We start from the raw sequence: 13,452 nt of genomic DNA, 5'->3' as shown, positions 1-13,452 counted from the left end.
TGGGTTATGAGGTATGAAAGCTGTTATGAGTGTAGGATAGGTAGAAACCCAGGGTCACCCTGTGATCTTACTTGAGCAGATGACGCTGGCCTCTTGGCTGCACTTGCTTGATTTTGCTTGGACCCAGTCTACACACTGCCAGGAGAAATCTTCGTTGCCGGTGCAGCGGAGAGGTACAGTCAATGAGATTTGTTCTCCTACTCTTTGGAAGGTTCCGGACTGGGGGATCTTGTGATGTGTTCCACACTTAAGCTCTTTGCACACCATATCTGCTTTGGCTTTATCTGTATGAGGTAAATGTTTCATTTGATAAAACATGATATACAATGCTAATATAGCCATTTGATTTACCTTTAAAAATGACCAGTGAGCCTACACGTCTTCTGCGTTGCAGCAGACTCAGCAGATGCTGCTAACCCAGCAATGGACGTTGTCAAACATGACCGGCAAGATATGCATCAACCATACACAGTAAGCTTTTAAAATCTTCTGGAATTTTGTTCTGAAAGTTGCTCTCTGTTTAAAATAGACTTCTTGTTTTCAGGGAACATTCTGCATATTTAAAGTGGTGGTGATGGGAGCCAGGAATCTGGATGACCATACAATGCTACTATAGGCATTTTATTTACTTTCCAGAATGACCAGTGAACCTACACAGAATTTATGCATTTTCATATTTAATGCTGATAGTAATAATAGTAATATGTCTGGAAAAAAAAAATTCTGTAGGGACTGTTTTACCTCTCTGCCATGACGGAATTTTAAACATTAATGCCAAAATCCTTAAAACAATCATAAAACAAGGAAATTTCACATCGAACCCATTGCTGAATTTAACTGTATAGGCTATGTAAGCTTCAGCCTAGGGCCTCACAAGTGCAGAGGGCCTCGCGTCAGTGAGGTAAAAAAATAAACTACATTATTATAATTACATTATACAGGATAGCCAACTCTAGCATGTTTAAGTCTTTTCTCAGGCTCTCACGCGGCACATACTATTTCTGCATGATGACATATTGTAGACCACTGAGAAGAGATTGGCTACATTTCTGACAGCTCTGCCTTTCGAGACTGAGCAGCATGGAGGGAAAGTTGTGCAGAGTGACGAACACCTTTAGAAAGCTGGAGTGTCAGAGTTCTCTTAGAACATGTGCTAAATTCATCACACCTCCAGTTCAAGTACATGACTCAAAAGATTTAATTTTATGATCTAACAGTGGCAACACATGTAAATCTAACAGACAAAAAGGAGCGGTTCCATCGTCAGTAGATTGAGAGTTCGATCCCTGGTGATGCTACAGGCATCTGTGGCCGGGAGTCCTACAGAGCACAACCGGCCTCACTCTCTCTGGGTGGTAGAATGGTCTTCCCTCTCCCACCACCACCACGATTGGAATAAACATGGGCATCTATAACTGAACAGAAGGGTTCTCCTCCAAGCGTGTTGAGCTGTCCAATGACATTGCATTGGCAGCAGTTCAAAAAGACACAGTGGCTTTAAATTACTTAGAGAAATCTGCTTTACATTTTGTTTACTTGAGGCTCATCATAGTAAGATTGCAGGTTTGGTCCCAAACTGTGGTCTGGAGTCCAAGAGAGCATAATTGTGCTGTTGGATTCAAATGTGGGCATCTGTTTGCTGACATAACAGAATTGGCATTTAGTTTTCTCCTCCAAGCATGCTGAGCTGTTCAGTGATGTTGTGTTAGCAGTCGTTTGAAAAGATGCTGTGGTCCTAATGTGTCACGGATGAAGGATGTTCTAGCCTTCACCCTCCCAGCTTGGTAGCATTGTGTGAGAGGAGGAGACTTAGCTAGAGTTCTGAATTGAACATGACTAAATTGGGTCAAAAACAAAATTAAAAAATGAATAAATAACCGAATAAATGAAATTCTGTTAACTTATTATTGGAATTAAATTAAGAACAAAATTGTAATGCAGCACATTTCATACCTTTGGAGTTAAAACTGCAAAGTATTTTACAAGTACTTTACAACACACACACACACACACACGATCATATGCAAAAACTTGAGTGCCCCTGGTCAAGTTACATTATATACAGATTTTTTGTTTTGTTAATTCTAAGCAATGATACGTTTACACAGAGAAGACAGTTTTGCACTTTTCAATGCAAAGTTACTGTGTAGTCACTGAATTTAACACACCTGCACAAAAGTAATGGCACATTTTTATGCAAAACATATAACTTAACTGTGGGTTTCCCAAAATTTGTATACAACTGTAGATGTTATGTGATGGTTGAGGGAAGCCTAACTTACTCCATTCATCATCGCACACGCTAACGTAGCCATTTGTTGTGTTGAACTGGACGACCCCAGCGCACTCGTCCATTTTTCCATTCCTGTTCAAACTCAGCTCTATAGACCCTAGAGTGAAAAAACCTTGTCCATTTATTATGTTTCCATGCATTCAGATTGTCAGAATGTGTCACGTTTTAGTGGCCTCAATATCATCCAAAACTACCAAAACAAATATGTGCAAAATGTTGATATTTCTTATGTTTTATAGAGTTAAAACAGCCTGGGGTCAAACCGACCCGATAAACACCGAAGTGTACCAAATGTGTACAGAACACTGAAAACATATCATCATGTTATTTTTATGTTGACCCAGATGTCCCTATTGAATTAGTCATTAAATGTCATTAAATATGAAGCAAAAATGATGTCAATCATTTATTAAGAGACATTAAACATTGATTGGGGTCAAATTGACCCCAAAGATAATAGGAGGTGTAAAATTCCTCCTGTTTTCCAGAGCACAGGCCTTCTGTAGTCAGTCACATCATTGCCTTTGCCCTCCAAGCTGGATTCAATTCACCTGAAAAAGCAAGTTTTTTTGGCTTACACTCCCAGAATAATGAAAACATCACTCGTACCTGAGCACTTCACTGTTACGTAGTTGTCTGTTTCGCAGTGGGTGACCCTGGGTTTCTTGCAGTCCCACAGGTTGTTCTCTGTTCCGCTGCATTTTACCTCATCCATCCAAAATTTTGTGGGTAGTGGAGGGTGACTGTAGCTGTCTTTGTTATGGCCAGATTCGACATGTTGGCCACAGCCCAGAGATCTGCACACTACCTCACCATTTTTACGATCTTGACCATTTTCACTGTTCCAACCATGATAGCACACCAAGCCCCACCCGCCAGCATTGTGCACCTCCAAACGGCCCTGGCATGGGCCATCTGGTCCCCGCAAAGCTATCCGGTTCTGTGCTGTAGGGAAGGATTCATAATCACACAGAGACGTATGGACTGTAAAAATGATTTGGAAAAGCCTGACTGCATTAACATGGAACTTTAATAAGTTAATTGAGTGTACAGACACTGTTATTGCTCTGTTAACTTGTTAACTCATGTCATCACTATACACAGAGTTTTAGTCCATAGGTGAAGACTTATTGTAGCCACACTCCTGCATTTTTACGTCCCTGTCTCTGATGGTCACATGTGAGGGAAAGGGATCCCAATGTTTTGAAGTAAATCTGTCCCAAAGTCTGAAAATCAATGTGAGCAGTAAGAATTGTCACTACCGAAGCATATTTTCTGCAAATAAGTAAACTTGTTTGTGTATTAATAAAAAATCTTATAATTTTATTTGTGTACAGCTGTTCAAAGCTGTGTTTGCTAGTCACGTACTGGCTAGTGTTTTTGAGTTCTGCTCAAAATTTGCCAAAACCGTCACTGCTGAAATAGTCACTACTGAAACATTTGGTAAAGTTTCAGTAGTCTTATGATTGTTTTGATGGTGACAAAATGAAATGTTCAATCATTTATTTCATTAAAATAAACATAATTAAGATATAGAGTCACTCAAAGTGACATGATTTTAGTCTTAAGTCCAAGTCAGTTAGATGTTAACTTTTACTTTGAAAAAAAAAAAAAAATGGTAAAATGATCCACGTATTGTCGTTTCCTGCCTCATTATAGCATTATAGCATTTTGTGTGACATCACTATTCGTGTCACACATATACTACTGAAAATTTCAGCGCACCCCCACTTAAAACACCCTCCCCTGTCCCTCTAAATGCTTCAGGTTCAGTTCAATGTCTCATGGATAGTTTCATGGTCGCTCACTATTTGCTAATACGTTGGGTCATGGTTTTTTGGCTTACACTGCCAGGATAATGAAAACATGACTCATACCTGAACATTCCACCACTACATAGTTGTCCGCTTCGCAATGGGTGACGCTGGGTTTCTTGCAGTCCCACAGGTTTTTCTCTGTTCCGCTGCATTTTACCTCATCCATCCAAAATTTTGGTTTGGTTTGTGAAGGGTGCTTGTACCTGCCCTTGTTATGGCCAGATTTGGCATGCTTTCCACAGCCCAGAGATCTGCACACTACCTCACCATTCTTTTCATCTTGACCATTTTCACTGTTCCAACCATTAGAGCACACCAAGCCCCACTCGCCAGCATTGTGCACCTCCAAACGACCCTGGCATGGGTCATCCAATCCCTTCAAAGCTATCCGGTTCTGTGCTGTAGGGAAGGATTCATAGTCACACAGAGATGTATGGACAATAGTAGATGCAGATTTTTTCTAATATTAATAACAACATTCAGCATCTTCAGTTCTTGTATCCTAATTAGAATAAACAGGGTTACAGTGATAATGATTCAGGCTCCAATTCTACAACAGAGTACATGGGTGAAATTGTTTTTATTCCAAATGAGTTCAGCTCCAGTCATAAACAAATAATGACTTTTGCAGGTCTGCAGTGGATCTGAATTGTTATGTATCCCCAAGGAATTTTGCCTACTTTGTTCATTGGGGTATACATATGTGATACAGGCCAAATTCATTCATCACCATGAAGTTTAGATAATACACAAAATGAGACCAAAGATCTTTTAAGATTAAAATTTAAACAGATTTAAACAAACAACAAGAGCAGATAGAACAGCTTTAGTCTGTGGACTAAAGTGGACTAAACAGCTTTAGTCTGTGGACTAAAGTGGACTAAACAAACATCCCCCAACACGACCAAAACCGCTCTGCCTTGTAGGAGGTACCTTTAGATATTTAATTTCATGTTTTTGTATTGATCTATGCATGAAGTTTAATCCACCTTTGCTGCACTGATAATGCTAAGGCTGTCATTTCTCACTGCCAGCTGAGCTGAGTGTGTGAATTTAACCGTATATGGTCAATGGAAAATATGACTGAGTTTGCTAAGCTGAGAGATGGTTAACCACAGATTCTGCTGAAGCTCTTTTGCATCTTATCTGCCTGTGATTCTCAGCTCTGTGCTTCTGACAGAGCTGCACATCAGTGCAAATTTTGAGATAACACCATGTTGTCGACCTAACAGCACTTACAGTTAAACCACAGTGCTGCCCAAAACCTGAGTGTGTGGAATTAAAAAAGACAAACTTACTGCGCAACGTCTAGACCACCACTCAAAGTCAAAAACTGACATGCATCACAAATTAGGGTGCAAGTTGCACTCAGATGCAGGTTCTTCCTATTCTTTTTCATTATCGTCCTCTTCTTCTACTTATTATTATTATTATTATTAGTATTATTAGTATTAGTAGTAGTAGTAGTAGTTGTAGTAGTAGTTGTAGTAGTTGTAGTAGTGTGAACACTTGAAAGGTTATTTACACTTTTAGAATTCAACATTTTGGAAACTCAGCAAATAGTAGACATTTTGCAAAATGATCAGAAGAATGCCATTTTTAGTAGAACAAGTGTTTAAAAAAACAAAAAACAAAGCATGACGAGGAGTGTTCGAACATTTTACTTATGACAGTATAGGTAATCTGCAGAACATTAAGCTTTGTTGTAGTTACCTAAAGCTTAGAGATCATTAATGGGGATGATTTGTTTTGATACTCTTCATAACATCTTTCCAAATCTTAAAGGTTCCTGTGTGGGATGTTTCTTTTGCATTTTCCAAGCAGAACGCTTATCAAGTTTTCTGTTATAACATCTGAACTAGAAAGTTGAAGAAATTCGAAATTACTTTACTTTCGTAAAATTGCTCATTATAATTAACCAAAGGAAAAATAAAACATTTGAGAGAGTGAAATTAATCACTGGCAAGAATCCATAATAAATTTACCAAGGTTAAAAAAATTATTTTAAAATAGGATTGAGAATTTGATTATTTTATTGACTTTGTAATGATCTTTATTATTTTGATCTGTCAGCAGATCATACAGACTGCAGTTTAAAGTATACATTATGTATATATATATAGGAGTACATTAAAATAAATGATCCCTTTTAATGATCTCTGCCTGCACATCAGATTAAACACAACTTTAGTCTGCTGGTCTTCAGCACAGCTGACCAGCTCAATAATGAACAATTTGTTAAAGTGCTGGAACCACAAACGTACACTTCTGACCACTGCAGTGAGATTTATATTAGTTCCTGTTGTGTAATCATAAAACTTTCATAAAAAGTTCATGCAGTTGTGTTATGATTATAAATCAATTAATGTAAATATACAATATTAATGAATATATATTTAGAAATATATGTAAAAATAAATATGCAATAATAATAATAATAGGAAGCAGAAGAAGAAGAAGAAGAATATTTATCAATATAAATAAATTAATATTTAATGCTAAACATTCACAAGCTTTTAAAACTCCCATGTGTAATATCTTCACTTTCACAATCTGTTCACCTATAGGTTCTCACACATTCACTCTCAAGAGCAAAAGGTTCCTAAATGGTTCTTGGTATGGATATATAGATCTAGGAAAAAGCCACAGAACCTTTGCATTCAGTGAAAAGTTCCTTAAACATTTCAAGGGTTCTTTGCAAATGATCACATTTACTGAAATGGTTCTTTAGAGAACCAAACAAAACTGGTTCTTCTATAGCATCGCTACAAACAACGCTTCATAGCACCTTTATTTTTAGAAGCATCGACCAACACATCACCTCAAATCATTTTCAGATGAACTCTTATTTATTTATTATTTTTATTTTATTTTATTTTGTTTTTATTTTATTTTATTTTATTTTACCCAAACTTTTGTGTACAACTGTATTTAGAAAGTTCAACATCTTCTCTGTCACAACAAAACCTAACATTCACAAAACCTTTCACTAGAAGGAAAAATATTTTTAAATTATAATAGAAATTAAAAATGAAAAGATATGTCATCAATTCTTTTGGAACAATTCTATTGGTCAGCTTCCGACAGCACACATGTACTTCACAAAGAATGAAGTCTACATTAATATATCGCAGAATATAACCTCTTTTGTTGTTTTTCAGTTTTTGACATCATTTGAAAATACCTGTTTACCTTTACATTGTGTGTAGATTTCATGATGAATGAACCAAAAGAAACGGCACAAAATGACTTGGAAAAAAGTCTGGTTCCATTGACTTACATTAAAAATAAAGTAGGTTTTTTCCTTCTCCTGTAAAGTTACCATTTTGGAGATACATTTTGTTCCAACAACAGCTGTGATTACACTGATCACTAGCAGTAACTGACTTTGCCTCTTAAACTGCAGTAAAAGGCTGTTTGGAAGCAAAGCACCTTTACTCGTTTAATGGTTTTATCTGAAACACCTTTTAAAGGATGTTTGACTGAAAAATCAAATATACATAATTTCCCCCTCATCATAAACATAGTCGATGAGCTGAGAGATGTTTGGTGTCTTTCATTACTTTTTAGCTATATTAGCCTTTTAGCTGCAGTGCTAAACTAAAGATGCAAACTTCTGACACCAGACATGTCTTAGCTGATTACATTTGGATTACGGAAAAAATTCTGTGATTACATTTTTGTGAACTATTTCTTTAATTTACCAATTAAAACATGAGCATCTGAGTTTATTAATAAAGCGAAGTGATTGAAGTTTTATAGCTTTGATCACCATTTCCATCTAATTCATTTAATTAACTAATTACTGCCTGCTGTTTGGTCTTGACCTCCTATGTACAGTGGACTGGAGTTAGTGGTCATTGTAGGATTTCCATCATTCCTCATCTATCTGTGCATTTCCATACACACTGTTAATTGATTTTAGATTGCAGTGTGAACATTTCTCCCAGAAAACATCCTGTGCAGGTATAATAATCTATTATACCTGTTGTCTGAGAAAACCTTAATCACCGGGATTATATGTGTTGATAGGACTGAAATAGATCTTCAGGAGTTTGAAGGGGGTTAAAGCTGTCCTCCTATCAAAAATAGCTTGAGTAAATAAGAATCAGGTCTGATAAAAATAGAACTGCAGTGTAATTTCTTAGTACATCCAGCATCCGTCAGCATAGAAACTGAAGTTTGTTGATATTGATTCATCCCTGTTTTGGATCTTTTTGATCTAAATCTGTTGGATTGTAATACTAAATGCCAAAGTGAGAGATGAACCCCTTAAATGGCCAGGGCCCACCGGCCGGCCCCAAGTTTTATTCTACATTTCTATAACCTAACAATAACACAGCCAGTTTGCATTGAAATCCCTGTAGTTACTGAATAATAAGCCTTAGTATGTAATAAACTGGGGATTTTAAGGGGTTACCTAACATAAGTTAAAGGTGGGTAAAAAAGTAGATTATTTTCCACACAAATATACTTTAGTAGAGGTAAAATTCTGCTGTCAGAGCAAAACCTCGTATCTCCAAAATAATAACTTTACAGCTAAAAGAAAAAACATACTTTACTTTTAATGCACATCTATATAACTGGACATTTTTCCAAGTAATTCCGTGCCATTTCATTTGGTCTGTTCATTATGAAATTCAGGAATGATATAAAAGGAAACAGGTACTTTCAAATTTTGTCAAAAACTGAAAAAGGACAAAAATGGAGCTGTGAGCGAAAAGTATGATGGATTGAAAGTCCACCTACATTTGATTTGAGGACATGCATAACTGCATAAATCTAACTCTGCATTTAGCTCTTGTAAACTTATAGTCCTCATTTTCACACCAAGCCAGGACTCAAGTTTTATATACACTTCTATAACCTGAGAATAGCTCAGCCAGTTTGCATTGATGTCCATGTAGTTACTGAATAATTAACTTTCATTAAAGCTGTGATTCAGTGCACACGTCCAAAAAAGAATATGCCATCTGTTCTTTATATTGGATGAAAATTTCATGATCAATAGAAATGTTCCAAAATTGCAGGGAATGAAATCACTGTAAATGAACTTACATTAAAAGTTAAATGCTTTTGCGTTCTCCTGTAAAGTTACCATTTTGTAGATAGAAGTTTGTTCAAAATAAAGGTGTTAAAAAGAGTTTCACTTTCAGTGGACAGTTCTTCAAAAATCATTTTTGAAAATGAAATATGCAGAAATATGGAGAACCTTATTAAAGTTTATAGAACCTCTACATAATGTAAAAGCAATTAGTTTTGTTCCTTATGAAGAACCATTTAGGAACCTTCATGTTTAGGGTGTCTAGGTATTTTGAGTTTGTTGGATGCGCAAATACAATATATATCATCAGATATTCACACCTACATTTCACATCTCAGTGCTTTTGTTCATTCTGTGATCTAAAGGAACTTTCATTAATGCTGTAATTCAGTGCACATAAAAAATGAGGAACATGTCGTCTGTGCTTTATACTGAATTATGCTTTTTAAAATACAAACATGCAGGTTATTCTCACCAAAATGACACACACTGGGACCCAAATGAACATGGTTAAAACTTTGATTCTTTCTGGATGAATGATTTAAAATAAAGCTGAATGATTCTTTTGTTGTTAAATGCATTTTAGTAACATTTTCAAATTGAAGTGACCAAATTCTCATTACTGCAGCACAGTAAGAGAATTCATTTTTGTCATTTTTTTGCTCTCTCATTTTTTTTCCCCACTAAACTGTTTACTTTTGTTGGACTTATTTTGCTGTTTGTCTCAGTGCTGGGAGGGTATAAACATTGACAGCCACTGAGATTTTTTCTTTTTTTATTTGTGCCACATAACATTTTATTCTTTTGGTTCACTTTTTATAGAGTTTCTATGGGAAACATTAAAGTTAAAAGATCCAAAGGTTTAAAGTAATGAACTCCTTTTTGTCACTAAATAAAAAAGCAAACCAAAAAGATATCAGTAATGAGAAATAGATAAATGGACACATTGCAGTAATGAGAATTAGCGTAATAAATGCTAAAAACATTAATAATTTTCAATAACTTCTTGCTGTACCATTTAGTGCTAAAACTGATCTGCTAAATTACAGCCGTAAAGTTTGAACACCCTGGTCGAATTACATGTTTTGCTTATTTTTTTAAAGTGAAAAATAAATGAACACATCCACACACACTTCTGCATATTTGAATGCGTTATTACTGTTTATTTGCTGAATTTAACACATAGGAAAAATAATAAACCATAAGAAAAAAAACATTTTCTGTTTTCCGGTGTGTTAAGTGTGCACTACAACTTGCCGAAAATGCCACATTTATGTGTGTTGTCTGTAGAGGATGTGTGGATGTTCGCTTAAAAAATCAACAAAATATGTAATTTGACCTGGGTGTCCAAACTTTTGCACGACTAAATATGCATATTTTTCATCTTCATGATGATTATGACACTCAAATATTTGTGGACAGATCGAGAATAACCTACATATCAAAGTCATAATTTTAGTAGTTAGAATATTTTTGTCTGTCATCATTTATGTTATATTATGTGAACTGTTGAACTAAATAAGGTGGTTCTTCAAGGGTTCTTTATTTAAAAAATGATTCTATACAGAACCATGAACACTCAAAGAACATTTTGCATGATTAAAGTGTTCTTTGCATCATGAAGGGGTTCTTCAGATTGATGGAAAATGTGCTGTATATGGTACTATGTACAACCACAATTCCAAAAAAGTTGGGATGCTGCGTAAAATGTTAATGAATATAAATAAAAACAGAATGCAATGATTCAAATCTCATAGACCCATATTTTATTCAGAGTAGAACATAGAACACATATCAGATGTTGAAAGTACCTTTTCATGAAAAATATTAACTAATTTAGAACTCTGATGGCAGCAGCGCATCTCAAAAAAGTTGGGACAGGGTCAACAAAAGGCTGGACAAGTACGTGGTACTAAAAAAACAGTTGGAGGAGCAATTTGCAACTAACTCACATGACTGGGTATAAAAAGAGCATTTTAGAGAAGCAGAGTCTCAGAAGCAAAGATGGACAGACGTTCACCAATCTGTGAAAACTGCATCTAAAAATTGTGGAACAATTTCAGAAAAATGTTCCTCAACATAAAAACCTCCAGCAATTGGTCTCCTCACTTCCTAGACGTTTACAGACTGTTGTTAAAAGACGAGAGGATGCTACACAATCGTAGACACGGCCCTGTCCCAACTTTTTTGAGATGCGTTGCTGCCATCATGAGTTAATGTTTTTCATGAAGTGGTAAAATGTCTCACTCTCAACATCTGATATGTGTTCTATGTTCTATTGTGAATAAAATGTGGGTCTATGAGATTTGCTAATCATTGCATTCTGTTTTATTTACATTTACTTATATTTTGCACAGTATCCCAACTTTTCTCAAATGGGGTTGTAAAACCTTTTTGAAAAGGGTTCTATATTGCCCCAAAAAGGGTTCTGCTATAGTTACAATGCCAAGCTTTCTAGAACCTTTTTCAAAAGCGTCTATATAGAACCATATACAGATTCTCTTTTAATCTGAAGAACACTTTCACCAGGCAGAGAACGCTTTAATCATGCAAATGATTCTTTGAGTGTTCATGGTTCTGTATAGAACCATTTTCTTTACTAAAGAACCCTTGAAGAACCATCCTTTTTAAGAGCGTACCATTAGAGTCCTGCACCGGTTCAGCAAACACAAATATTTGTCCACTTAAATAATTAAATTTGAATCATTTTTTATCATAATAATGATTCTCCCCCTGTATCATGCATATGTAATGAGCCATTTGTCATCAGTGACTGTGAGTTCAGTATAAAGCAGATTATATTAAGCATTTAAAACAAAGAAAAAATACACTGAATTCAGAAGATGAACCACAACTGTAACACATGTTTATAATACAGAAAGATAAAAGGTAACTTGCCTTGTACAGCTGGTACTAAGTAGAAGAGCAGGAGCCACATGCTGGTGATAGGAGAGAGAGGGGTTAGAGTGCGCAAAAGAGAGCAAAACCCCTGTTCACCTGTTTATAAGCTGTCTGCGAGGTGACACTCCCATTACGCCCCACTGACCACAAAGACTCCACTTCAGCACAGACGTTTATAAAAGAAATAAAACCTGAATGAACTTAAATGTATTTTAATGTGAGCATGTTTGAACAATTTCTGTCGGTCCGTTCATCATGAAATGTTCACCCAGTGTAAAAAAGCAGTTTCGAATGGTGAAAAACAGTAAAAACGTTTGAGTAATGGTACAGACAAGATATTGAGATACTGAAAGCTACGTAATTAATTAAACAACACAAAACTTAAAATCACTTTGCAAATTAATAGCTGATCATTTTTTTCCTGATCAACATTTTACAGAAACTCTAATTGTTTCCAGCCCCATTTCTTCATTGAAATTTGAGAGCAAACATCCTGCACAGTACCATCAGCTTGAAGCTGACTATGATGTAGAGGCATAATCAAGCCATCTCCAAAGCAGATGTTATGCCTACCACCTTATACCATGTCTCCATGTAAAATAACATTACGACCTTTTTTTTAAATTTTAAATTTTATTTTGACCACTAAGTCATAGAGCAAATGTCAGCACAATAAAACTGAAATCGATTTCTTTTGTTTATATTGTGGCACTGGCCACTGGCTCCAGTTTTGTATTATGTGTGTTTGTATTTCATGTGTTATTTTGTGTAGTTATTGTGGGCTGGGGGGTCACAGTCAGTGGGGGGTTATGGCTTTAGGTGATCTCCCTGCTATTAATGTGATGATATTATATACCTGTTCAATAAAGACCACTCCTCATAACGGACTATGGCTTCCACTAACTCTGCTTCTGCACAGCGCTAAAATATGCTTCAAAACTGTTATAACAGCCACAAAGAGGGTAATTAAAATAATTTACATGTGAATTCATGGTTCATACACATAATTCAGTAATAAAAAAAAGCAATTATATTGTTACTCTGATTATAAAACAAAAGTCTTGGTAAACATTTCAAGAGCTCAGACCAGAAATCTCCATGAGGAGCCATGAGTATATGTGCCTACTGTAGCAAATGCATATGGAAATGTACAGCACTGTGCAAAAGTCAGAGACTGCCCTTTTTTCAATTTCCAGTTAAGACCTGGTAGACCACCAAAACTGCCCACATCAGATAAACAGCACTAAACAGTACTTAAAGCACTTTCATCTCTGAGAGAGAGGAGAAAATCAAGCTGCTTCTGATCTTGAAAAATTCACAGGTGTTTCTGTCCATCGTGTCACTGTGAGAAGACAACTCAACACTATGCGTTTGAAAGGATGTGTAGCTGTCAAGAA

The 13,452-nt window shown here is 35.9% G+C and overlaps 1 protein-coding gene across 1 annotated transcript; it reads right to left on the bottom strand.

The window, feature by feature from the left end:
* Nucleotides 1–54: 54 nt before the first annotated feature.
* LOC118814104 (scavenger receptor cysteine-rich type 1 protein M160-like) lies at nt 55–12,092 on the bottom strand. Its single transcript, XM_036579765.1, has 5 exons — nt 12,053–12,092; nt 4,171–4,509; nt 2,903–3,238; nt 2,283–2,390; nt 55–284 (listed from the first exon to the last, which is right to left on the bottom strand). Exons 1-5 carry the CDS (start codon nt 12,090–12,092, stop codon nt 55–57), a joined length of 1,053 nt encoding a protein of 350 aa, XP_036435658.1.
* Nucleotides 12,093–13,452: the final 1,360 nt, after the last annotated feature.

This window comes from Colossoma macropomum, unplaced genomic scaffold (assembly GCF_904425465.1).
Source record: "Colossoma macropomum unplaced genomic scaffold, Colossoma_macropomum, whole genome shotgun sequence".
NCBI lineage: Eukaryota > Metazoa > Chordata > Actinopteri > Characiformes > Serrasalmidae > Colossoma > Colossoma macropomum.
This window is presented reverse-complemented; position numbering and strand designations above follow the sequence as displayed.